At 45.8% G+C, this 25,487-nt stretch overlaps 1 protein-coding gene across 2 annotated transcripts in view; it reads left to right on the top strand.

Moving 5' to 3' along the window:
- Positions 1-24,541, top strand: part of COL5A1 (collagen type V alpha 1 chain) — a 145,755-nt gene extending 121,214 nt beyond the window's left edge. The window contains exons 31-66 of one of the 2 annotated variants that reach the window (XM_044305252.1): positions 211-264; positions 631-684; positions 1,197-1,241; positions 1,331-1,384; positions 1,537-1,581; positions 2,723-2,776; positions 2,990-3,043; positions 6,173-6,226; positions 6,801-6,908; positions 7,626-7,715; positions 7,797-7,850; positions 8,972-9,079; positions 10,503-10,610; positions 10,954-11,007; positions 11,084-11,137; positions 11,220-11,327; positions 11,657-11,710; positions 14,109-14,216; positions 14,315-14,368; positions 14,467-14,574; positions 14,665-14,718; positions 14,810-14,863; positions 14,946-14,999; positions 15,091-15,144; positions 15,240-15,347; positions 15,431-15,484; positions 15,572-15,625; positions 16,082-16,189; positions 16,444-16,497; positions 16,636-16,671; positions 16,757-16,810; positions 16,902-17,163; positions 18,241-18,353; positions 19,674-19,742; positions 21,964-22,197; positions 22,842-24,541. In XM_044305252.1, the coding sequence (XP_044161187.1) occupies positions 211-264; positions 631-684; positions 1,197-1,241; positions 1,331-1,384; positions 1,537-1,581; positions 2,723-2,776; positions 2,990-3,043; positions 6,173-6,226; positions 6,801-6,908; positions 7,626-7,715; positions 7,797-7,850; positions 8,972-9,079; positions 10,503-10,610; positions 10,954-11,007; positions 11,084-11,137; positions 11,220-11,327; positions 11,657-11,710; positions 14,109-14,216; positions 14,315-14,368; positions 14,467-14,574; positions 14,665-14,718; positions 14,810-14,863; positions 14,946-14,999; positions 15,091-15,144; positions 15,240-15,347; positions 15,431-15,484; positions 15,572-15,625; positions 16,082-16,189; positions 16,444-16,497; positions 16,636-16,671; positions 16,757-16,810; positions 16,902-17,163; positions 18,241-18,353; positions 19,674-19,742; positions 21,964-22,197; positions 22,842-22,988 (2,931 nt within the window). In that variant the 3' untranslated portion in view covers positions 22,989-24,541. Of the gene's footprint in view, positions 1-210; positions 265-630; positions 685-1,196; positions 1,242-1,330; positions 1,385-1,536; positions 1,582-2,722; positions 2,777-2,989; positions 3,044-6,172; positions 6,227-6,800; positions 6,909-7,625; positions 7,716-7,796; positions 7,851-8,971; positions 9,080-10,502; positions 10,611-10,953; positions 11,008-11,083; positions 11,138-11,219; positions 11,328-11,656; positions 11,711-14,108; positions 14,217-14,314; positions 14,369-14,466; positions 14,575-14,664; positions 14,719-14,809; positions 14,864-14,945; positions 15,000-15,090; positions 15,145-15,239; positions 15,348-15,430; positions 15,485-15,571; positions 15,626-16,081; positions 16,190-16,443; positions 16,498-16,635; positions 16,672-16,756; positions 16,811-16,901; positions 17,164-18,240; positions 18,354-19,558; positions 19,628-19,673; positions 19,743-21,963; positions 22,198-22,841 lie in introns of both variants that reach the window. The other variant, XM_044305251.1, reaches the window with a different exon arrangement.
- Positions 24,542-25,487: the final 946 nt, after the last annotated feature.

The following is a 25,487-nucleotide window of genomic DNA, read 5'->3' as shown; positions in this document are numbered from 1 at the left end:
TCCTGTACCCCGAGTGTCATTATAGAGCAGTGTACACTTACATCCGGATAGAGGAGACATATAGGGGCAGAATGGAGGCGAGCAGTTCAGGCTGACTGTGATATAATGTCAGTATTTAGTCCCTTGTAAATAGATGTAATGTTGAAGATGATGCCGGTGAGGTATACATGTATATGAGGATGGCAATAACCACAACCATGTTCTTTTTAGGGAAAACTCGGTGTTCCAGGATTACCAGGCTACCCAGGAAGGCAAGGTGTAAAGGTAACGTCCTGCAGTCTTCAGTCATTTGCCGTCACCTTTTGATGTGGACGACTCCATAACCTTCCTACCGTATAATCGGGATTGAATACACAGTTATTGATCAGCAGCTCAGAATCATCTCCTGATCACTAAGCACATTATAACAGCAGACGTTATGTGTAAGACGGGGATTAGAGGGGAACACATTACAGGACGGGACTGAGAGGATGTGAAGTATCGGCGCAGTGATCGGTGCGCTCTCCATCTATACCCCTTTGATCAGCACTGCTATACAGCAATACCGCGTATCATATCCTTCTGCTATATTATAGATTAACCATTGTCCTCCAAACTACAAATAACATTTTATTCTCCTGTTATTTGAAGGGATCGATCGGATTTCCCGGTTTTCCAGGTGCAAACGGAGAGAAAGGCACAAGAGTAAGTGAATAATATGGAATTATCAGCATGTCTATAATGAGCCTTCTCCTGAAACAAGGGCCACAATGGCCTCCAACATCCTACGTACAGGCGTTATATGATGCCGCATGCCCTTCTCCCTTATTACACTGCTATATGAGTACACATAACCTACAGGAGGTTTTACACAGAGCTTCTGTGCTCAGCTCCGGCCTCTAAAATAATACACAGGAAAATCCAATATAATAATGTGCTGAGCCGGTAAGAAAAAGCTCTGCAGAACTCGTCCAGAATGTCATCGCTTTATTATTATTCATCGGGTGCTGCCAGAGCTGAGGAAAGATTTACTTCTCCAGGCCGATAAAGGCTTATTATTTTGTAATAAGGTGGTTTTTTTTGTCCTTAAAGGCTTTGTCCTCTTACAAGTAAATTAAAAGTATACCAGTTATAGTTAATAACCCTAGAGCCGCATCCTGGGGAAGAGGACGGGTCGTGCTTATTGCCCTCTTATAACTTTCTTTGCTTTCTTTTAGGGAACCCCTGGCAAACCAGGTCCAAGGGGGCAACGAGGTCCAACGGTAAGAAACCACCCATCTCCTTCTATACTGAATTTCACACCTAATACACTGTTCAGCTCTCTGACCTACACTTGTCATTCTCTCTGAAGGGTCCACGTGGTGAAAGAGGTCCAAGGGGAACAACAGGAAAGCCAGGCCCCAAGGTGAGAACTGTTATATCATAGGCCAAAGCCAGACTGAGAGCGCAGTACACATGTCAGCCGGCCTTCTCTTCCACCCTACACCAGAGACTTCACTCATTCCTTACCTTCTGTAAATCTATAGATTCTAATGTCCGTCTCCTCTTCCTCTGCAGGGTAACTCTGGAGGGGATGGCCCCGCTGGTCCCCCTGGTGAAAGGGTAAGATGTGGCTTAGTTAACCTGGACTATAAAAATGCAAACTGTTCTGTGGAAATATCAGTCCCAGATCTCTTGGGGCGTGACGGCTTCTCGTTTATTGGGAAGTGCGGTAACAGATCAGTGTTCCTGAAAATGAAGAACTGTCCAGATTACAATACAATAGCAAATCCTTTCTACAGGTTCCATCATCTAATGTCCGTGTACGGAGAACACTGTAAATAGGATGCCCAGACACACACACAATACACCGGCCTCCTGCACCAGGGTCTACTGGTTGACACTGACTTCCCTTGTAAAGGTGTACAGGCAGTATTAACCCCTACACAGAAACGCCCTAAGTGGTCCTTGCAGGGAGGCTGATTGACTGCAGACTGTTAGTGTCTGTTCCTTGATTCACCGCTGTTCCTGGTACGGATCTTCCGAGCTGCAGGCAGGAATCGGGGGCGATGCCTGGATTTTGGTTTACATTGCTCCCCTCACCTGTGCAGCATCTCCAGACTCCTGCAACTGAATCTTCTCTAATATATGTGTCACTAATCAGATTAATGTTTAATAATCAGATGCAACAAAGCGAAAAGTTGTGAGGTCTGAGGTAGAGGTTGGTCTGCATGACTCCACAGCTGCGAGTAGAATGTGTACCAGCTGGAGTAGATATGGCAGCATGGTGCCATGGAAGAGCGTAACCCTGTAAACCGCTGCCGCTGGGTTCTCGTGTGTTGTCAGAGAAAGTTCTAACTCGATTAGAACGGGCAGTTTGAGTTCCAGTCCAGGACATGGACAGTAGGCTGAATTGCAGGCCGTATTAACATAACATACATTCCCATGTCCCCATCCCCCTCTCATGCTTGCAGCCAGCTGTTTCATTGCGCAGAACAAGACGCTGCTTTACATTAGACTAGATCCATCGCTTATGGTCTAGAGAAGGAAACTCACAACTGTAACCGGTCTGACAACACGGGGTATAAGAGCCGCATGTCGTACCCAGAATCCCTCATTCATCGGCTCCATGGAACTGGTCACACAATGACCAGCTCTGGCTTTAGTTCCAGCTTTGAGAAGTAGGATGGCAAATGCATGTGACGGCCGGGATGAACCCCATTCCCAGGACATCTCAAACTAACGCACGTTTCTGTTATCACAGGGACCACCCGGACCTCAAGGACCCACTGGATTTCCAGGACCGAAGGGCCCCCCTGTAAGTGAAAAATGCTATACTTTCCTGGACACATTCCACAGCTCGTTAATCATAAAACACATACAGTATTTACCAGAGGGTCATTTTACCCAAAATATCACCAAATATATCAAGCGTCCAACATTTCACATATGCAACAAATGCAGCTACTTTTTCCACCTGTAAAATCCTTGGAGACTGGATATTCTGACGTTGGTTCTTCTACAATTTTAGGGTCCACCAGGGAAAGACGGACTTCCCGGACACCCCGGCCAGAGAGGTGAAACTGTGAGTATTTGATACCGGTTTTCCTCATCCTTACATCTGACTTCCACCGGAAGTGTGATTGCTCTAGACCCTTCCCTGTAGATGAGGAGATGTTGCTGATCTTCAAGGCGTATGTGTCTTCATCTACATGGAGTGGTCTAAAGAAATCCCCCTGCTTATTCTGGTCAAGTCAGCGTAACGATGAGTCCCAAGGAGCCTCACACAATATGGTCAGTAACCCTGACTCTCTACTATCTTGTCGCTATAGCGCCCCCTACAAGGTGATTTTAGGAGTGAATTTTTTTGGCTGGGTCTTCTAACTGATTTGCTACAGTGAATCACAAACTCGGGTTGGATTTTCCCAGTCTATGGTAATGTTGGGCGATCACAGCACAAGTCCACCATTAGATTACACTGGGCGATCCAATGGCTGAGTTTGGGTCTCACTTTAGTGAATTGAAATGAAAACTCAGCAAACAGATTTACAGATCTTGAAACGGTCATCTGCAATTATCAGAAACTTGCTCCGCACAGTGTGGCTACCAGAGCCACAGCCGCTGAATACACCGACAGCTGCTCATGGCATCCATACGTCATACCTGCACAGCATGGACCTGTAGTGTTTGGCCTGTGAAGTAACTTGCTGCTCGAGGCTTAAGTGCTGGCTGTTTGCACATATCTTGTTGCGGCCACTGTACAGCTAGGTTTGTGCTGGCTCTGCAGACACGATCCTGCGAGCTGGACTAGCACCGAGGTACGATTTTCTTGCTGCTAATCTTTTTCACTCTTATATAATTTCATGCTACAAAACATGTTTGCTGCAAAAATAAGACCAACGTTTTTCCCTTGGAATTGTGTCATTTGACAGCGCGTGCTGGCTGCAGTCTGAGGAGAAACGGAGGGCTGCAAAATGTCAAGTGCTAAATCTCTGCTGCATTGGCTTCATTTGGTGCAATAGTGAAGGGAGCTTCTCTTCTGTAGGCCTGCAATGTGTTTCATCACTACAAGCACCTGATGGCTTCATATTAGGATGTCACACACATATCAGGGATGAAACAGGGATGTATAGTCAAATATACCTAACGTATTCATTTACTATATAGTAGGGCCTGTATCCACTACGTAGTGGTCGTTCATGACCATAATCCAGGATCACACATAGAATTAATCTATATAAACACTGCAGTCACTTTGGATGAATAGAGGACAAGAAATCTAATGTATTTAGGATACTTTCACACTAGCGTTTTAGTTTTCCGGTATTGAGATCCGTCATAGGGGCTGAATACCGGAGGAAAACGCTTCAGTTTTGCCCCCATTCATTGTCAATGGGGACAAAACTGAACAGAGCAGAGCGCTCCAAAATGCATTCCGTTGCGTTCCCATCCCAGAGAGCAAACCACAACATGTTGTAGGGATCCGTCCCCAATGCAAGTCAATGGGGACAGATCCATTTTCTCTGCCACAGTAGTCTTGCCTATGTTAAAGAAAATACAACCACATCTGTTCATAACGTATGGAGACCGTTGTATTATCAGTAACGGAAGCGTTTTTGCTTAACCCTGCCAGATCCAGTAAAAACACTAGTGTGAAAGTAGCCTAACACAGTTGCATCCTGTATTATACTTTGAAGCTGCACTCATAATTCTGCAGGCTTCAGAGCTGAAATCTTACACGATTTCCTGTTTGCTTATGTGATGTTCAAGTAGCCGAGTGTAACTCCAGATTCGTACAGAGTAAGTAATGTAATGCACCAGCAGAATAGTGAGTGCAGCTCTGGAGTATAATACAGGATAAGTAATGTATGTACACAGTGACTGCACCAGCAGAATAGTGAGTGCAGCTCTGGAGTATGATACAGGATGTAAGTCAGGATCAGTACAGGGTAAGTAATGTATGTACACAGTGACTGCACCAGCAGAATAGTGAGTGCAGCTCTGGAGTATAATACAGGATGTCACTCAGGATCAGTACAGGATAAGTAATGTATGTACACAGTGACTGCACCAGCAGAATAGTGAGTGCAGCTCTGGAGTATAATACAGGATGTAACTCAGGATCAGTACAGGATAAGTAATGTATGTACACAGTGACTGCACCAGCAGAATAGTGAGTGCAGCTCTGGAGTATAATACAGGATGTAACTCAGGATCAGTACAGGATAAGTAATGTATGTACACAGTGACTGCACCAGCAGAATAGTGAGTGCAGCTCTGGAGTATAATACAGGATGTAACTCAGGATCAGTACAGGATAAGTAATGTATGTACACAGTGACTGCACCAGCAGAATAGTGAGTGCAGCTCTGGAGTATAATACAGGATGTCACTCAGGATCAGTACAGGATAAGTAATGTATGTACACAGTGACTGCACCAGCAGAATAGTGAGTGCAGCTCTGGAGTATAATACAGGATGTAACTCAGGATCAGTACAGGATAAGTAATGTATGTACACAGTGACTGCACCAGCAGAATAGTGAGTGCAGCTCTGGAGTATAATACAGGATGTAACTCAGGATCAGTACAGGATAAGTTAATATACACTGTGACTCAGTGACTCTGTACAGTGAAGAAGTACTTCCATAGGTTAACATGCTGTATAATATTGCTCCGCTTTGGAGACTACATCTTCCGCAGGGATATTGGGTCAGCATATAACAATTTCTGAGCTGTTTATACATTTACTAAGTGCAGCTGCATGAATCCATATTGACAGTGCTGACTATAAATAATTCAGTATCCTCAGGTAAGCTAGGTTTGATGGATTTATTATTTGCCCGACCTCTTCGTGCATGCCGCATGTCAACCAATAACCTTCATCCATTCGCTGCGGTAAGTGTCTCTCTCCTCCCAGCTTCTCTTGTTATTGGTTTAATGCACCAGCCCCATTTATTTTTCAGTGAGTCAGGGAAGTCCATTGTCACCGTCGGTCATTTTCATGCTGGAGTCACCTTATCATCTTAAGAATAATGATCAATGAATTTTCCTCATTAAATGGCTGCCAGAACGGGCATAAATCTGTTGCCTTGAAGTTCACCTTTTCCTGTATGTCTTCTCCTATAGAACAGCAGTGACCAGCCAAAGGGAGCATTGGCCGCCTACGTCTCTGTTCTTCTACCTCTTCTCACCTTCTTTATTCCCATTACCAGGGTTTCCAAGGAAAGACGGGTCCCCCGGGTCCTCCCGGTGTTGTGGGTCCTCAGGTAAGTCACTGTGAATCTGTCATCACTTAGGAGAAGCAGCCGCTCTTTCATAAAACTAATCTAGTGCTGTAATTTCTCAGATCTGTCTGTAGCAGTGACGTTCTGTGATCCACAGCCAAGTCCTTCATCTCCGCACATTATCTGCTATCAGATGTAATTCTGTAGAACAGGGATTAGCTGCGCTCACACTCGCTCTTACATATTAAATGACGATGAATACTCTATAGATACCTCACATAGGACCTGAGGTGTTCACACAGAAGATTGCCGGGACAGCACAGTCCAAGCAAACGTGCACCAATCACACCCATGGCCTGTCATTGTCAGGATGTTGTCCATTGTGGATAAGCATATAACATATTGTTCCTGAAGCTCCACTAGTTTACACACTAAATCAGATGACAAATGGAGGCAAGGAATTGTCAGCAGAGACACTAATCCGACAACATTGTCAGTCTGATCCTAGGAGTAGTCGCTGAGCATAGATCTATGGACACTGTACATACATCTCCCTTCCGCATGTGCATGATTGGTCTAACTGTAGATGTGCTGTCTCATTGATGACCATTTCTAGGGTCCGACTGGAGAGACTGGTCCACTGGGTGAGAGAGGCCATCCAGGACCTCCTGGCCCACCTGGTGAGCAGGGATTACCCGGTCTGGCTGGAAAAGAAGGATCAAAGGTGAGTTATCAGGTTTTGCACAGAAAAACAGACCACAGAGGCATGGAAGATACCACTACCCATCTCTTCACACCACGGCATATATCTAATATTAATAAGGACATGTGTGATTTACAAGCATCCCGCCCAGTATAGCCTACAAACTGCACCATACACCATGTCGTCACTTCCGTAATAGGGGGGAAGACAAGTCTGTTATTTCACAGCTTTGCTTCCTCGTTCACATTGCATGGCTGCTGCCAACAGGATTCTGACACACATTTAATGGGGTTATCCAGGAGTCAGACTGACCTCCCAGAGTAGCCGACCCACGGTGGAGATCATACTTACCTGGTCCCCACCGCTGGGTTCAGTGTCTAACGCTCCCAGGTCGGCCACTCTGGATAACACCTTTAATGGTGTTGTAAATCAGATGTCTAGCTGCTACAATGTAGAATCCATTCTGCAACCGGGAACAATTGTAGCGGATTTCTCTTTTACATTTTCCTTAAAGAGGGTGTACAAGATGAGAAAACATGGCTGATTTCTTCCAGAAACCGTGCCACACCTGTCCATGGGTTCTGTCTGGTATTGCAACACGGCTTCATTTCCGTGAATGAGGTTGATCTGCAATACCACACTCCACCTGTGGACAGGTGTGGCTCTGGAAAAATACAAACCACGTGTTTCTCTTAACCATACACAACCCTTTAAAATATGTTTTTTTGTCCGTTTTAGGGAGACCCCGGCCCAGCAGGTCTGCCTGGCAAAGATGGACCCCCAGGTTTGAGAGGTTTTAGCGGTGAAAGAGGTCTGCCGGGTCCTATTGTGAGTAAACCATCAACCCTGACTCCGCTGATACTAAAGACATAGAAGAAGACAGATAACGGGTGTTTTCTCTCTCTCCAGGGTGCTTCAGGGTTGAAAGGCAATGAGGGGCCTCCAGGTCCGCCAGGCCCAGCAGTAAGTGCTCATTCTCCCTCTGATACATTATACCATTATTTTCATGCACATTTACAGGTAAATAACAGGATGCATGTCATAAAGACCCCCAAACTCCTCCCAGCACCCCGAGATTAATTAAGCAGCATAAAGTGAGTGCTCCTCCTCATTATTGCAGCCACAGGTTAAAATATTACATTTATTAAACCACAATTGGTGCGGAGAAGGCAATAAGTGTGAGGTAAATACGAGTGTGATGGGAGGCATCCGTCTTACTTGCCTTTTCCAATCTTTTTGTTAGACTTAAATTGGCAATTTCACACAGGTTACTGAAAAATTGGTATTTTAATTGGAATGAAATTACATGTATGAAGTGGAGCGGCTGCAATTGTTTAATTAGATGATATTATTCCTCCACCTGGTGATTGGTTTATCACTTCATGTAAGTGCAGTACAATTCCAGATGACATCAACATTACAATGAAGTCCATTAATCCTGCAAGCAATCAGCATAAATGCCACCCAACAAGATAACCCTTAGAGAGAATCTAATAGTCCAGCGCTCCCTGCCCTCCGCTCCTCATCTGTTCCATTAGTAAAGGTGGGTGGATTCCAAAACAACATATGTTCACACCGTCAGGGTTTCTGCCGTTTGGAAGCCAAAATCAGAGGTGGATCATAAAAGGCGAGAAAGCACTAAAGTCACCGAGATTGTGGACTATTCTCTGCAGTAATACGCAGTAGTTTAGATTTTTTACACATTTTCCCGCTGCCGTCCGTTCCCCCACTGTTGGCATTCAATCTGCACTGAAATACAGAGCCCGGACTGGTGGGCTAATATAATGGGGAGCCCTCTTTGGACATGCACAGCAATCCCAAAATGTATTCGTCGTGTGCATAAAGCCCAAGGCAGATGACAAAAATCCTAGGATCCTTCAGATTCCTTTGTTAGTCACCTTTGACTCCACTAATCAATAGTTACCAGGATATTGCAAGTTTTAGTATATGGATGAGGTGCCCCGTTGGTGAGAATGTCGGATCTTATCCCCCCACCACATCCTAATTCCAGGCGCTGCCCTATACAGTCACTATATGTTAGCTTACAGCACTTGTTTTTCACAGTTACTTTGTCCTGTCTATAGGGTTCTCCTGGGGAAAGAGGTGCTGCCGGTCCAGCTGGGCCAATAGGATTGCCAGGAAGACCAGGTCCTCAAGGACCTCCAGGGCCTTCCGGGGAGAAGGGCGCTCCAGTAAGTACAACTCCTGGTATAAGTGGCGATATGACAAGCTTATCTTCTACAGAAAACAACGGAGCCACTGAATGATGCCAATGTATTACTGGTGTCATTCACTGACAGTTATCTGAACAGCAATGGAAGACTTAAGTCTGCTACTGAGAAACCACACTCCATAGCTAAAATGTGATCCATGGGACGCTCGCCATCTCTAGTGCACCTGAAGGCTACCGCCATCACATTAGTAAATTCCAAAATTTTCAAGCAGTAGTTCTGTGCCCTGGGTACTAGCTGCAGGTCCTGTACCACTGCCCAGTGTTTGCATATGCAGCATCTTCTAGTATTTCAGCTGACGCCACTCTATTCTAGAGTAAAATGATGGTGGGTAGGTAATGGGGCGCCTGCTGCGATTAATCAGGCGGCGTGCTCCTTACTCTGTGCCCCCGCTCGGGGATATATCAGACGCACGTCAGGCTTTACATAGCAGGTGTGATTTGTATTTAAATTATGGAGGTCTCAGGGCGCCACCACGATCTCTGATTACGTTGTGCAGAATCAAACGTTGGTGACACAAATATTTCAAACATTGTACAACATGTACCGTAATCTGCCGGGACAAGACTAAAAGCAGGGCTGAATTTCAATTGAACTGGGACATTAATGTTGATTGATTCTGGCTATTAAAGGTGCTTTTTTTCTTTCCATCAGTGAATTTTTTCTTGCTTACGGTAGCGTATTAAAAAGATGGCAGATCTGGGGCCCGGAAAACAACTTCATAAAGGGCTCTGGCTGAGGGGGCAGGCGGCTTCACGTCATGTCAGATGAAAAGCGCCATCTATTTTATTTATAGACGTTCACCGCTGGCTCCGAGGATTCATGATGTAGCAGAGTTACTGGTGGCTTAAACAATAGCGCAGATCCCGACCGCTAAAAGCCTCTTTATTCCATTTCAGCTAATGACGGGTAGAGGATTCCAGTCAGGGAAACAGTATTTTAATTTCGGCTGTCCAATTGTATTGTTATTTACAGATGTAATGGAACGTCTGCTTTAACATTGTAAGGGTCTAAATGAGGACGCTGATAATGGGCGGACTGTGTAATTAAACCATCTCGCCAGTATGAGTTCTTCACTTACACTGTTTGCTCTGTACAATATCTCCGGACTGCGGTTACTAAAAGAGCATTTGTCCCCCTAAAATCCTCAGCAGTAAATATAGAGCCACCCTCTTGTTGCATCCTTCAGCACACCGTCATTGCATTACTCGGCAGATTTGCCATGCAGCATTGTAGAAAAGCTGGGTTACAACCCGAGGTGGCCATATTAGTCCAGGGACAAATCTTCCCACTTATCTGAACACAGTGGACAGTTTCTGTAACAGTCAATGCCTTGCTATATCTCCTCCGTGATGTCTTTAACCCTCTTTACATCTATCTACAGGGAGAGAAAGGTCCTCAGGGGCCCGCAGGACGTGATGGTATCCAAGGTCCCGTTGGTCTCCCAGGCCCTGGCGGACCAGTCGGCCCACCCGGTGAAGATGGAGATAAAGTAAGCAGACACACTGACTTGTTCCTATTACTGCAGGTTCCCGTGGAGCGAATATCACAGCTTATCTGCTGTTTGGTGGAAGCAGCTTCATAAGGGAATGGATATACAGCCGTGTTTTTACTTGTATCACATCCATTAGGTTTCATTCACATCTCAGGGGTTTTTCTGCAATTTTTCTAAGTCCCTGGAAAAACACCACTGTTTTGTCACAGTTTGGAAAAATTGAAGGCTAAAACCCTGTGATTATTAGATATGTTGTCTGTCCTGTGCTATTGTACACTGTATGACAAGGGCCGCTTTACTGTCCACACATCTAACCACCCTCATTATGTCAATCTTATAGGGTGAAATTGGTGAGCCGGGTCAGAAGGGAAACAGAGGAGAAAAGGGAGAACAGGTACAGTGCGCGTTTCAGTCTGTGTCTAATTTATTATTCTTTATAAATCTGAATACTGAGATTTATGTCTCCACAGGGTCCACCTGGACCATCAGGACCTCAGGGCCCAATTGGTCAGCCTGGCCCGTCTGTAAGTAAATTCTTGATTGTCTACCTTCTGACATTGATGTTCCTGAATCAACTCTGAGCTCATGTCCTCCGGTCCGTTACAGGGAGCTGATGGAGAACCTGGACCTAGGGGGCAACAGGGTCTCTTTGGACAGAAAGGTGATGAAGGCCCCAGAGGATTTCCCGGCCCGCCCGGTCCTGTGGGATTGCAGGTGATGCCAAAAGCATGTTTTGTGTTATGCTGAAGTGTGTCAGAACGGAAGGATTGCAGGGAGAATATGTGAAAGTAGTGCAGACCATGGTAACCCGTCAGACTCCAGCACTCACAATGGTCTTGCTGCCCCCTGTCCTCTGAGTAACCAATACCCCTGGAACCAGTCTGATAAAGTCATGAGATTGCATAGTCACATTGATTTCTGGCCCTTGTTACCGATCATGAGAGATAATTAATGTGTCTGTACTGATGAGTCTCTTCTGATGTGTGCACGACATACCGTATGCCGCCATCATTCTCTCTTCACTATTCTCCTGTTCTCTTTAGGGTTTGCCCGGACCTCCTGGTGAAAAGGGAGAGACAGGAGATGTTGGTCAGATGGTAAGTTTATCGCAGACCCCACTTTGTTTTGGAGGGATGTGAGTGGCTGCTCCAGTAAATGACCTCTAATCCTCCAGTTGGGCGATGTAGATGGGAAGTGGAACGTGCATTGTACTAATGACCAGACCTCTTGGCCCCAAATCCACTTCGGTTGATAACGGGTGCTATAATGAGCCCCTTGCTGGGCGATCTTCTAAATGTGCAGGATCTAGCAGGGATCTATTAATCTCAAGCTTCATTTTTCTCGGTTTCTAACCTCCTTGTTTATACAACCAAATAGAAGTATAATTTGTTTATTTCTTCACTGGAGGCAAAATCCCTCCCCGATCTCGCAGTGAATCTATAGCGCCGGCCGGGAGCAGCCGCATAAATTATATGCTATGTAGCAAGGTAATTGCTCACACTGTGCCTATATGTAAGAAGTACAGCAGCACATTAATAGGAAAGTGCTCAGCGCAGTCATATATCTGCATTACCACTAATAAGCTAATGCCCACATCTCGCTGTATAATCTCTCATTTTCGGAAATTGAATGAACAATTCTTAACCCCTTAATGATGCAGCCATTTTCCATGTTGTACTCACAGTTTTTCTATTCACATACACATATAAGGGCGTGTGGGATAAGTTGTACTTTCTAATGGCACCACTTAATGTTGATACAATAAAGTGGGCGGAATTGGAGAAATGTAGTGCAATTCTGCCATAGTTTACACATTTATATAGTTTTATGGGTTTTGTTTTTACATCGTTCCCAATTAGATAAAACTGAGCTGTTCTCTTCATTCTCCGGGTCAGTACAATTACAGCGATAACACATTTATATAGTTTTAATACTTAAAAAAATATATAAACATCAGAATTTTTTTTTCTTTTCTTCGCCATATCTGACCCACATAACTTTTCTTATAGTTACGTCTATTGAGGTGTATGGGGCGATCTTTAGTTTTCAATTATACCATTTTGGGGTGTGTATGACTTTGTGATCACCTTTGAATTTTTTTGGGAGGTCAAATGACCTTCATTATACAGGATAAATAAGTTTATATTTTAATAGTTCAGATGTTTTGGGACATGGCAGTGCAAATGATCCTTATTTTATTACTATTAACGGGAAAGGAGGTTTTTATTTATTTATTTATTTTTTTTACTTTTTTCAAAGAAAAGTTTTTTTTTCTTTTTTAAATATTAAAGTCCCCTGAGGCAACCTAAATTTGTCATCTCTAGATTGTTTCTTCCATACACTACTGGGATTTAATACAATAGTGTATGAGAAATTCAGTATGTTTGAGAGTATTCCTGTGATAGGCCAGGTAGTCTTCAGCAGGCTCCAGCCAATCACCACTAATGATCTCAGCATGGTGAAGCCATTTGGGCACCAGAAGCAAAACACCACACTTGACCATGGCATTTGAGGGGTTGAATGTCTGCTATCGCCTTTCTTGCCAATCTCAGACATTAGTTCCAGCTGTCTGAAACAGGATAAATTTGGCAGCTATGGAGCTGGTGCCATCTTTAAAGTGCCGACATCCGCTATGCATGTACAGCGGATGTCGTGCAGGGGTTATAACTAGCACAACATACAACGCGTGAGATGTGTCTCCAAACTGCAATGACATATAAAGACCCATGGATCTCATAGGGCCCCATAGCCCCAGCCCCCTCCCTGTGAGATTTGTGCTGAATTTACAAATTTTCTTTATTAAAGGAAATCTGTCAGCAGTTTTGTGCTGCCCCATCCACCGCTGACTGCAACAGCTCTGGAGGGGCGGGAGAGCCAGGAGCTCATTAACATGTCACCCTCTGCCTCACCCCAACTGAAAAAGTAGGACAAGAGCTTTATAATTTATGCTGCTCATTGTATTCATACTAGACAACTGGCAAAAATACATGAATGAATCTCCTCCTACATAGCTCTGAATCCCTGCTTCCCTCCACATGCTGTAATACATGATAAAACTGACTGCTTGAAGCCACCACTAGGGGCGCTCACTGAAAAGGAATTATCTATGGTTACCTTTAAACTCAGTGGAAGCTGTGAAAATCTCTTTACATTGTTCTCCCCCTAGTGGTGGCAGCAGAAAAATGCTGTGGATTTAAATTGGGAACAGGAGGCGTTCAGCACCGGACCCCCTTACACCATGAGCCCTCAGCAGTTGCATGGTCTACCTCTATGCAGCAGGACTTAAAACATCTGCTGAGTAATGTTTTGTGCCAGCTACCACAGAACACCCTCAGAGGTCTCCTGGAGTCTGTGCTTTGATGGGTCAGAGCTGTTTTGGCAGTATGAAGGAGACGGACACAATTCTGGGCCGCTGATGTCTGCTGACAATCACAGGTTGGAGCTCAGACTGATCCAATCTAATGTTTATAATGTGTCATCCAATTTTTTTTTTAGGGCCCACCTGGTCCACCCGGTCCTAGAGGTCCCAATGGTCCTCCTGGATCTGACGGTCCACAAGGTCCTATTGGAGGAATTGGCAATCCTGGTCCTGTTGGAGAGAAGGTAAGTGATCTTTGAGATAAACGATGACACCAGGTGCCGCCAGTGGAGGATGACCTGTTATTATATTAATACTTCATGTTTTTCTATTTTATTGATAGGGTGACCCTGGAGAGGCCGGAGAACCTGGACTTCCTGGGGAGCTTGGACCACCAGTAAGTATAAGAAAACACATTCCTCGTAGTGCAACATCTCATCTGATTAGTGGTCTTAATTATTGGAATGATCTTAGAATATTTGTTCTTTTTTATAGGGCCCTAAAGGTGAAAGAGGAGAAAAAGGAGAAGCAGGTCTTCAAGGTACTGCTGGTCCTCCTGGTCCAAAAGGTCCTCCTGGTGATGATGGTCCAAAGGGTAGCCCTGTAAGTATATCCCCACAGCTGTCCTATAGCATGTTCAATATTCATAGAGATATTAGAGTCCACATGCCTCACTTTCTCTCTGTTTCTCAGGGTCCAGTTGGATTTCCCGGGGATCCTGGTCCTCCTGGTGAATCTGGGCCCACTGTAAGTAACTGGGATGTGTTTTCTAGTCCTGAGTCCAGCCGATAACACTGTAGATGAAGATTCATCATTAAATATTCTCCTTACAATTCAGGGTCAAGATGGGCCTCCTGGTGATAAGGGAGATGATGGAGAATCTGGTCAACCGGTGAGTACCCAACAAATACTGATCATATTATGTCATGAGCACTGAAGTATCATTACCTCATATGTTGCCATTTCCTATGCAGGGATCACCCGGCCCTACTGGAGAGCCTGGTCCATCTGGTCCACCAGGGAAGAGGGTAAGAATCCAGTGCAGACTTCTGTAATTCAACATATATGAAGATCTGGAAAGAGCACAGGCCTTAAATGTTTTTCCTCCCCCTCTTGCAGGGTCCCCCTGGTCCAGCTGGTCCTGAAGGCCGACAAGGAGAAAAAGGTGCTAAAGTAAGTGATGTGCGGTGGTGACCTCATCCCCTCATGGTGGTGGCTCATCCTCGATGTGTGCAATCCTCTAACACTTCTAATTTCTGTCTGATAAGGGTGAAACAGGCTTGGAGGGCCCCTCAGGAAAGACAGGTCCTGTTGGTCCTCAAGGTTCTCCTGGAAAACCTGGACCTGAAGGTTTGAGAGGAATTCCTGGACCTGTGGTAAGTACCTCGGCCATGCTTGTTATAATAGCATCTCTGAAGAAAATAAAATTGCAGAACTAAGAAAATATATTTTATTTTAGGGAGAGCAAGGCTTTCCAGGTTCAACGGGTCCTGATGGTCCCCCTGGTCCGATGGTACGTGCGACTTATCAATCTGATGATTCTGTAAACCCCCTTGACTTAGTAATTGCTAATGAACCATCTCTTCTTACTACTTCACAGGGCCCACCAGGTCTACCAGGATTGAAAGGAGACTCAGGTCCAAAGGGAGAAAAGGTGAGTTCAGTTAGTCCTGGAGGGCGGTAAATTTTATGAGGACTGTGGCGGTCACGCCCAAACTAATAAGATCTTTGCTTTAATTTCCTAATCCTGTCATATGCCATTAAGAGCTGAACAGTGCGATGGTATAACCAGTGATTGACTGAATCCCCACCCTTATAATGGCACTGCTTCCTGTCAGTGACGCTACAGATTTCTCCTATAGACACGGTCTTTCCCTGTAAGAGCTATAATGTCAGCCATAGTCATCATCAAGCCTTCCCAGAAATGGATAGGACGTTTGATAACTCAAGGGTTGATATTCACAGGGGATTAATAATTCTGTATTTTGTCATGTAGCGTGGATGTAACATGCGCTCTTATGTCACCTGAGATGGCGCGCCTCACTTTATACGGCTTCCACTGTAGCTCATCAGCTTGTGATAACCATACATTGCCTTCTTCTCATCATAGGGCCATCCTGGGTTGATTGGTCTCATCGGGCCTCCAGGAGAGCAGGGTGAAAAGGGAGATCGTGGTCTTCCAGGTTCTCAAGGTGGTCAGGGATCTAAAGGAGAACAGGTAAAATATTCGGAGCAGTCAGGAATCGCAGTAACACTAACATCACCATCACTGAATGATAACCGTACAGCACACTCCAACTCAGACAACAGTCTGGAAACAAGAAGACAGATCTGTCACTGCTGCCGCTCCACGCATTTTCATATATGAGCACACGCAATAGCAGGAAGTCCAAACACATCCCTGAGTGAGGAGCCCACTGCCGTGTGAAACAGCGTACCACAGAGGTTTACACTTTATCTCATCTCTTGCAGGGTATCTTTGGCCCGTCCGGTCCCGTTGGTCCCCCTGGTCCTCCTGGCTTACCGGTACATATTGATCTTGTATTTGGTGTCTTATCTCACGGCTGTCCTAGGCTCTCTTGCCGAGTGTTGTGGTCCTAGATCTTGCCTCGTATCATTCCTTTATTGTAAATGTGTAGAAATGAAATGTGCTTTGTCTTTCAGGGTGGACCCGGACCTAAAGGTGCTAAAGGATCATCTGTAAGTCTCTCAGGCTTGATTGTCCTCGTTATTTTATCCATGTTTTCTATCCCTCCTAAACCTTTGCTCTTTTCATTTCATTCAGGGTCCATCTGGTCCAAAGGGTGAATCTGGTATTCCTGGCCCACCAGGTCCTCCAGTAAGTAGACCCTTCTTTTCCAGAAGCCCCTAGGATTGAGTCACGCTGTTATTTGGAGAGAAGATGTTACTAATTCTGTTCTCCATTCCAGGGTCCTCCAGGTGAAGTGATACAACCTCTGCCAGTTCAGTCCTCAAAGAGATCCAAGCGTAGCATCGATGCCAGCCAGGTGGTGGGTGAGGGGAACGTAGATAATAATTACATGGACTATGCTGACGGCATGGAGGAAATCTTTGGATCTCTTAACTCTCTAAAACTGGAAATTGAACAAATGAAACACCCATTGGGCACTAAGGGGAACCCAGCAAGAACCTGCAAAGACTTACAGCTGTGTCACCCCGACTTTGTGGATGGTGAGTACAATGTCCGGCGATTGCAACTGTTATCCAAAATAGACGGAAATGGTACAAGCCTCTGCTTCTGTGAGCGCTGGAAGCCCCAGTAAGGAGGATGCACGCAGCTCCGTATACCACCGTACAATGCTTTGTCTATATGAAGCAATAAGCTTTGTCCTCACTATCATATGCTTAGTACATCTCTCTTCTGAAATCCTCTGTGCTGCTGGGGGCCCTGCTCCTTTTACTATGTATCAGCCTGTGATCTTCCACATTCCTCATATCCGGACATTGCCCATTGTGTGCTGCCCTCTACTATCACCATCACAAGTGTGAAGGTAACTGCACTCCCTCCCCCATATTAGTAGCTCCTGAAATACTCTGTACTGTATGATTCCTCTATGCTGCTGAGATGACTGATTACACCCCATGCTGTGGTTTGGGCCTTAATTAACAGGATGTCCTCAAGCTCAGCTTTGACCTCTGATGTTCATATGTAACTACCAGGGGAGATCAGCGGTGTCCGACCTGTGTCAGAACAGCAGGAGCGAATGTGCAGTAAATGGTTTGATCTCTATCTTATCTGCTGCAGTAATCATGGCGGACGAGGCACGTTCTCTGCAGAAATGGATTTTTACATAAATACGGCAGTCAGAGAATAGCGGTGAAACCCTGCAGCCGTCCCCCATAAGAGGCAAAGGCTCCTTAGATGGTAGAGACGTACTCCCTGACACCACTCTAGTCAGTCATCTGCTCTGCGCTCAGGTTTTTCTTAAAATAAATCCCAGTGGAGTACGAGTTTTTGGTGCCCTTAGTGGTTTATGGTGCCCGCTGCACTGCAGATTACCATGGCCTGTGGCCCCACATGTGAGGGTGACCCACTGACACCCGGTGGTAGAGTTCCCCTGTATTATTCCTATTAATAACCCCGCCATTCAGTGAAATCCAGTCCTCTGCTCATTATTGTGCAAACGAGGGGGAAAAAATTCCAAAGCTCAACACAGAGTCAAAGACAAAGAGAACGCTGGGAATCATTAGTAAGAGAGAACAGCGGCCATTAATCGCCGTCCTCATCCCGCCTCCTCCTTCTTCTAGGTGAATATTGGATTGACCCCAACCAGGGATGCTCTCGAGACTCCTTCAAGGTTTACTGCAATTTCACGGCGGGAGGAGAGTCCTGCATATTCCCCGACAAGAAGTCTGAAGGAGTAAGTGGTGGAGGATGTCTTTGAATTTGGTGTGATAATCACTTGAATCGCTTGGCACCGGGAAGGCTTTGGCACATGAGACTTTGCTCAGCGTCCAGTATTTTAAGATCACTTAATTAATTGCTGCCTCTCACCAGACACTGCCTGCTGGCAGTATTGACTGGGTCTGATCAAAGCAGAGAGCGCCTGAACAGTCAGATGATGGGTTAATATCCCTCAATCCTACCATTGAGAACAGCGGCTCTGAGCTGTATCACACACACACACCGGTTCTATGCGCACACATCCCGAGTACATAGTGGATGAGCCCCCCAGTAATGGTTCCCATCTAGTAATGCCAGGGGTCATGAACTTGGACCACAGCTGTGGCATTTCTAGATCACTCGGTGGGGTGCCCATGAGAAGACGCTTTTTCTATGGAGCTGGGGACATCACCCCGGTACTCCACGGCATCTAACTAGACAGAGAAGTTTTGGTTGAACTTTCTGAACAGTTGGAGGAGCCTCTGATTCACCCTGTTCTGCTGGGGGCGATATATTGACAGGCCGTGCTCTGCCGTCAGATGTGAGAATTACTGCAGATTTAGGGTTTTCTTTTAAGTCTGTTCCCGACTATTGATAGGATCTAATGGCTGAGAACAGAGGCTCTAACGCCTCCAGGAGAAACGTGCCTGCGGCGAAGCCGTGCGCTCCCCTTCATCACTTGTGTTTATTCTTCAGTTTCACCAGCTTGGGCCCCGTTCACATCTGCACTGATGCTGACAGACCCCATTATGTCAGTGATATGGCACTGCCTAGTGCTGGTGTGAATGGAGGCCTAGGCTGACCTTACAGATTAGATAGCTGCCCACCCCCCATACACATATATTTCTACCAAGTGCATATGTGTTCTGAATACGTACAGAGGAGTAAACTGGGAGCAAAGGGATCGACATCTGCCTTTGGGGGAGATTTGAGAGGTAGAGGATCTTGAAATTGGTGCGTTTGGCTTATAAATATCTAATGTGTATGACCGGTGGGGGGGACAGTGTACGACTTGTCACCTCTATTATAACACACGGTAAAGCACAGACATGTATGAATGAGACCCTTAGACCGCTGTGGTCTTTGCCCCCAGGAGGCCGGAGACGTACCCTTGGGGGCGTTATTTGCGATCCAGCCTCATAACTGTCTGTTTCTCCCTATCCTTTCTATTCCACGATTCAGGCTAGAATTACGTCCTGGCCCAAAGAGAATCCAGGCTCGTGGTTCAGTGAATTCAAGCGTGGTAAACTGGTAAGATTCCGCCTTTAGTTTCTGTAACTCATGTTGTATTTTACAGAATAAACTGGCTCGTTGGCCCAAAGAGGTGCCTGGTTCATGGTATAGTCATTACAAGCGGGGTTCTATGGTAAGTGGCTAACCCGGCCTCCAGTCCCAACCAGAGCACTCAGCTTGCTTCGGTAATGGCCAAAGCACTCTGCATGTGTAACTAACACTGGGCATGGGGGACATGGTGTCTCCAGATGACAAGGAAAATCTGTTTAAGGTGGAACCAAGAAAACAAGGTTGGTGGTCATGTATGGTAATCACAGATGAAGTCTCCCAGTCAGCAGTGACAGCCGGGACTGAAACCACTGAGAACCTCAGTAATAGACAAATCTATAGTTCTGAGTGACGCTGAGCAGTAAGCGATGCACAGAGTCACGGATCATGACGAGCCGCAGCTCTGAGGAATGGCTTCAATAGTTCCAATTCCAGACAATACATCTCATGTCCATAAACCTCAACTAGCAGAAATAACCATGGACTGCGGCCCAGACGCCTCCCGTAGGGGGGACAATTCTTAGGAGGCCATTAATTGGGGTATGTCCACCTTAAAAGACACTCTGTTTCCTCCGGGAATGCAGGGTGTCGGGCGCAGCGTTTTCTACAGGGGATGTCTGTGTGTTAGACAAAAGGCATCTACCTCGCCCCCTGTTCTGGGTACCTATGATCTCTTCATGATGACCTAATAAGAAGGTAGTTGTGGCATAAATGTCAGTCATATCACATTTTTATCTTACGTTTAATATGTACATTTACCGGATGCCATACAGCGGCGTCCATCGTCATAGCGTTTCATTGTAGAAAAAAAACGTACAATAATGTACACATTTTTTCCTGGCTTGGATGTATAGTGAACTGTACTGCTGCAGTGCATTGTGGGAGTTTACACCAGGCAACGCAATTCACCGCAGGAACATGTCAGTGTGTAAATCAGCACAGTGCTGGCAGATTCCAAGAGGCAGCCGGCAGAATTTTGCTTGCAGCTCTGGATGTATCTGGGGCAGAGTCCTGAAACATCATGACATATCCGCTGATTGGCTGCTGGCAGCGTGCTCTGTCCTCAGGATGCTGCGGCATTATTATCACTGATCCCCTCCATATTACACTAGTGCAGTCAGCAGGTCGACCGTCTCGTTTACCTCAGTAATGCAGCAGACCCTGCGGTTTCAGAGGAGACGCTCGGCCTAGTCTGGTAGTCATGGAGAGTTAATGAGCGCCTCTGCTTTCATATCATAGGTACTCGGTTCAGCTCAGGGTGGCTGCTTTGAAGTAGAAACTTTGCAGCTCTTGCTGGCATCAGTGCCTCTCCGTGTCTTAACTTCACAGCATCTTTTAAGCCGCCTCTATATTTTTTTCAATGACGATTTCTTTGCTATTGAGCAGTTTCTCCTAAACCTCCACTTCATCCTCCGCCCTCGGAGCTTTCTGCTTAGGATACAGGAGCTGAGCTGACTGCAGGTACCGAAAAAACATGGCTTAAAGAAACAGCTACCAACACGTCTGTAAAGTGAGACCAGGGCAGGAGCGGCAGCCAGTGACCTCGGAGCGCCTCCATCTCTGCCCAGTATCCGGTGCTTCCCACAGTAAGACATGGACGCCGCCGTAGGGAGCCCTGCAGCCTGTACGGATCGCCCTTTACTCGTGTCGGTAGCTGTGTCTGACCCTGCATGCTGCTTTCTTCTCTTCAGTCCTCTTATTTCTCAGGCGGCAGAACGGTTTGTATTTCTCAGTGCGGTTTGTATGGTTTTTACTTTGGGGATTTACATTGTTTTATTGGATTGTGTGGAAGGATGATGTCATGTTTCTCACCAGGATGTTCTGTACACTCGAGGTCAGACCTGGGGGTCTTAGGGCTACAAAATACAGGTTAATCTAAAGACCAAGATGAGCCACACCGATCAGGCTACTTTCACACCTGCGTTCAGGTGTCCGCTCGTGAGCTCCGTATGAAGGGGCTCACAAGCGGCCCTGAACGCAGCCGACTGGCCCTAATGCATTCTCAGTGGAGGCGGATCCACTGAGAATGCATCCGTCTGCCAGCGCTCAGCCTCCGCTCCGCTCAGTGAGCGGACACCTGAACGCTGCAAGCAGCGTTCGGGTGTCCGCCTGGCCGTGCGGAGGCGAGCGGATCCGTTCCGACTTATAATGGAAGTCAATGGGGACGGATCCGCTTGAAGATGACACCATATGGCTCAATCTTCAAAATCCCATTGACTTTCAATGTAAAGTCTGAACGGATCCGTGGTGACGAGGGTTGTGTTACACATTCACTATTTACCCTGTAGATGTCTCATTCTTCTCAGCTTTCCTACGTGGATGCCGATGGAAACCCAGTTGGCGTGGTACAGATGACCTTCCTGAGGCTTCTTAGTGCTGCCGCCAGACAGAACATCACCTACAACTGCTACCAGTCTGTCGCCTGGCATGACGCCTCCACCAACAGCCACGACAAGGCGATCCGCTTCCTGGGCTCTAACGATGAAGAGATGTCTCATGACAACAACCCGTACATTCAGGCCATCATGGATGGATGTGCAGTAAGTGAATCAGCTACATCCGTCTCATCTGATATCTGCCGCTGCGCCATTTACTTTCTGTGACAGGTGATCAGATTATTAGTATGGCTGCCGGCGTCATGACAGGCATTGTTCTCATGACACGGAAAGTTCTGGATGTGAAGTAGCTGGACTGGCAAGGATACAGCCATCTATTGATCTGACAGTCAGACTGCAGAACACAATACGAGACGAGTATCATTAGTCCTGACACAAAAAACATTTATCAATAGGAAATGAGTGCGGAGCAGCGGAGTCTCCCAGGCACATTATAGTAAGTGAGGTGGAAGCGACATGAGATCCTGCACCAGTCACTTCCAGTAACGTCAGGATAGTGGAGAACGCTCCCCATAGATTCCTGTGTTTACCATGAGCCAGTATGGGGCTCAGCCAGTCCTGCCCCAAATCTAATGGGTTACCTTACTGGAAAGCAGCAGCCATACTGGTTGGCACTCTGGTTCCTCAGCAAAGAAAATTAGCTGAATTTTTCTGATGGAGTCGCACAAACCAGGGATTTTGAACGCTTAGTAAATACTGTAGAGAGCGCCTCCATATATTGTGGCATTAAGTGGTTTATTAGGTGTGATGTGAATTTTTACATTTTTTTCCTCTTTCTTTCCCCTCAGTCTAAGCAGGGCTACCAGAAGACCATCCTGGAGCTGAACACCCCCAAAGTGGAGCAGGCCCCCATAGTGGATCTAATGTTCAATGACTTTGGAGACCCGACACAAAAATTTGGCTTTGAAGTGGGACCAGTGTGTTTCCTAGGCTAAAAACAAACAAAAAACTAAAAAAAACTCTACAAAAATAATAAAATTTTAAAAAATTAAAAAGATAACTATACATAAATACACTTTTTTGAGAAAAGAGGCCAATAGCATAACAGAACGCCAAGTTTCCATATGAGCAACCTTGAAACCTCATCACCGCCTATAACTCGTCTCACGTGCACGTTCTTCAGCTGGGACAGAGAAGGCCTCGACCCCCAGTCTGCCCTGGCTCACGGGCCCTAGACAAAGATAGAAAACCACTCGGTACCCACCGCCGTGGGACCACATGACCTAAACAGCATCACGTGACAATCATTAGAAGCATGTCAATGGGAAGTGCGGCGCTCCATGTGACCAGACGCTTGACTATTCCACAATGATGCAAATTCGGACCAGACGACTCGCCTCGTTTCCTAATGAGAGCAGACATCACTGGGCACGCCGTGCCCGCCTGTCCCTTTGTATTAAAGGTGCTTATATTTTTGTATGTAATTATTTGTATTGTATATTATTGTTTTTTTGTTGTTTTTTTTAAAGGAAAAAGTTGCCTTACCCTAAGCTTTAAGTCCTGCTTGTGACCTGGTGCAAAGCTGGGTTTCTTAAGGTAAATTCTGGCAAAGTCGTGGCAATCTGTGCATCGTATAACACAGATTTCAGTCTACAAACGCGTGGTACGCCCCTGTGTTCCTTACCTCCATTTTTATTGAATTGTCGCCGTTTAGGAAATTACCCTAGGAGACGGTTTCCAGCGATTTACGCTCTAAGCAGTCTGCCTTTGTCTTAAATAACTGGTCCAAGCAAGCGAGTAACCCCAAAAACACAGCCACACCCTAACAGCACAAGACACGCGAGGTCACACACTTGTATAGAACCACGCTTTCATCAGAAGTATGGAGATATATTTTTAACTATTTTTGTAATTGATAAAAGACGTACGCCTTTAGGACCCGATCCTACTGTAGATAATGATCCGGCTGACCCCAGTCACAGCGTCGGTATGAAAACATTTGGGCTACCGGCTGACGAGTCGCTCTTGTACAGTATTATCACCGCCTCATTTTTACCTCCAGGTTGCCTGGTGACGCCTGTAAAATCTGTCAGAAATAGGTGCTATGTTCTTCAGTTCTTCCTGTGGTGCTATTTTTTGTTTTCTTCATGAATTTGCTGACAGCGCTCCTCGGGGGGCACTCCGCCACTATTCCCGCACTAATGCTATGAGATATAATGCATGTTTCTTATTGTATTCATTCAACTGTAGATATGGCGTAATAATAATAAAGGAAGAAAAGCCGAGGTGGATTGTGGTGGCTTCTCATGTAGCTTCTCCCACCAGTCCAGGTGTATGCTCAGATGCTGATTTTGGTGCTAAATTATGTTGTTTGTTTAAAAAGTGTTTGAGAAAAAGTTTTTGTATTCTCTCTTGTGCTGCCTGGTGGCGAATGTGCCCCCACTGGTTATAATGGTTCCCAGTCTGGAGAGCCTTTCCATGACCAGTACTGTACGAGGCTGGAACGTCCATGCACCTCACTGAACTAATAAAGTCAAAGGGACAACAAGCGCTTGAATTTGCCTCTTTTATGACCTTCCAAACACGAATCAGGTCTATAATCTGAGTCTCCTCGCCATGGAGGCCGGCTCCACGCGGATGTAACGTGCCAGACCGCTCGCTGCAGCCGCCATATTACAGCCATGTGAAGCCGTTTCTACAAGCAGCCCTTCCCCGAATCTCTCTCCTTTTGAGGCACCTGTTTAGTTTCCGAGCTTTCTTAGGGTCGGCGTGACCTCTTGTTTTAAAGTAACAGATGTCGAATTATGTTGAATATTCACTTTAATTACATTATTGATTTTTTTTTTTCCTATACAGCCCAGTGTGTGGAATATATAGGAAAAAAAATACGTGTCCACTGTTTTATTACAGCTATATACCCCAGAAACAACGGGGGACATTTACTAAGCCCTTTATGCCACTATTGTGGCGTAAAAAAGTCACAAATTATGGCGCACACCGTATATGCACCATCATTTGCGACTTTTCAGGAAAGGGGTGGGGCTTTGCGCTGCGTGCTGGATTTACTATCACTTACGCCAGAGACTGGTGGACGTTAGGGTGAAGTCTGCCCTGCCTGTAGCTGGCGGAGGTATCTGACGCATCTCGGGCCAGCGCAGGACTGCAGGCTATAAATGGCCCTCAATGTACGAGTATGGAGCGCATGTGGCTCGGGTTTAGATACTGGTTACAAGTCCGACTTTATATAAATCACATAACATAAGGCCCAGAAATAAAGAGGGGGAATATTATTTATATCCCCCTCCCCCTAAACATAATGTTGCTGGACCCTAATTACCCCATGAAAACCCAATAACTCATAAAGTTCTGTATTTCTGAAAGTTCTGGTCTCAGCATTGAGGATATTTTATATTTAGCGCATTTTCCATCTGTCAACGAGTCGTCACCCTGAATTTACACGCGTTTCACACCACAAGACTATCTTAACGCCGACA

Source organism: Bufo gargarizans, chromosome 9 (assembly GCF_014858855.1).
Source record: "Bufo gargarizans isolate SCDJY-AF-19 chromosome 9, ASM1485885v1, whole genome shotgun sequence".
In the NCBI taxonomy this organism is placed as follows: domain Eukaryota; kingdom Metazoa; phylum Chordata; class Amphibia; order Anura; family Bufonidae; genus Bufo; species Bufo gargarizans.
This window is presented reverse-complemented; position numbering and strand designations above follow the sequence as displayed.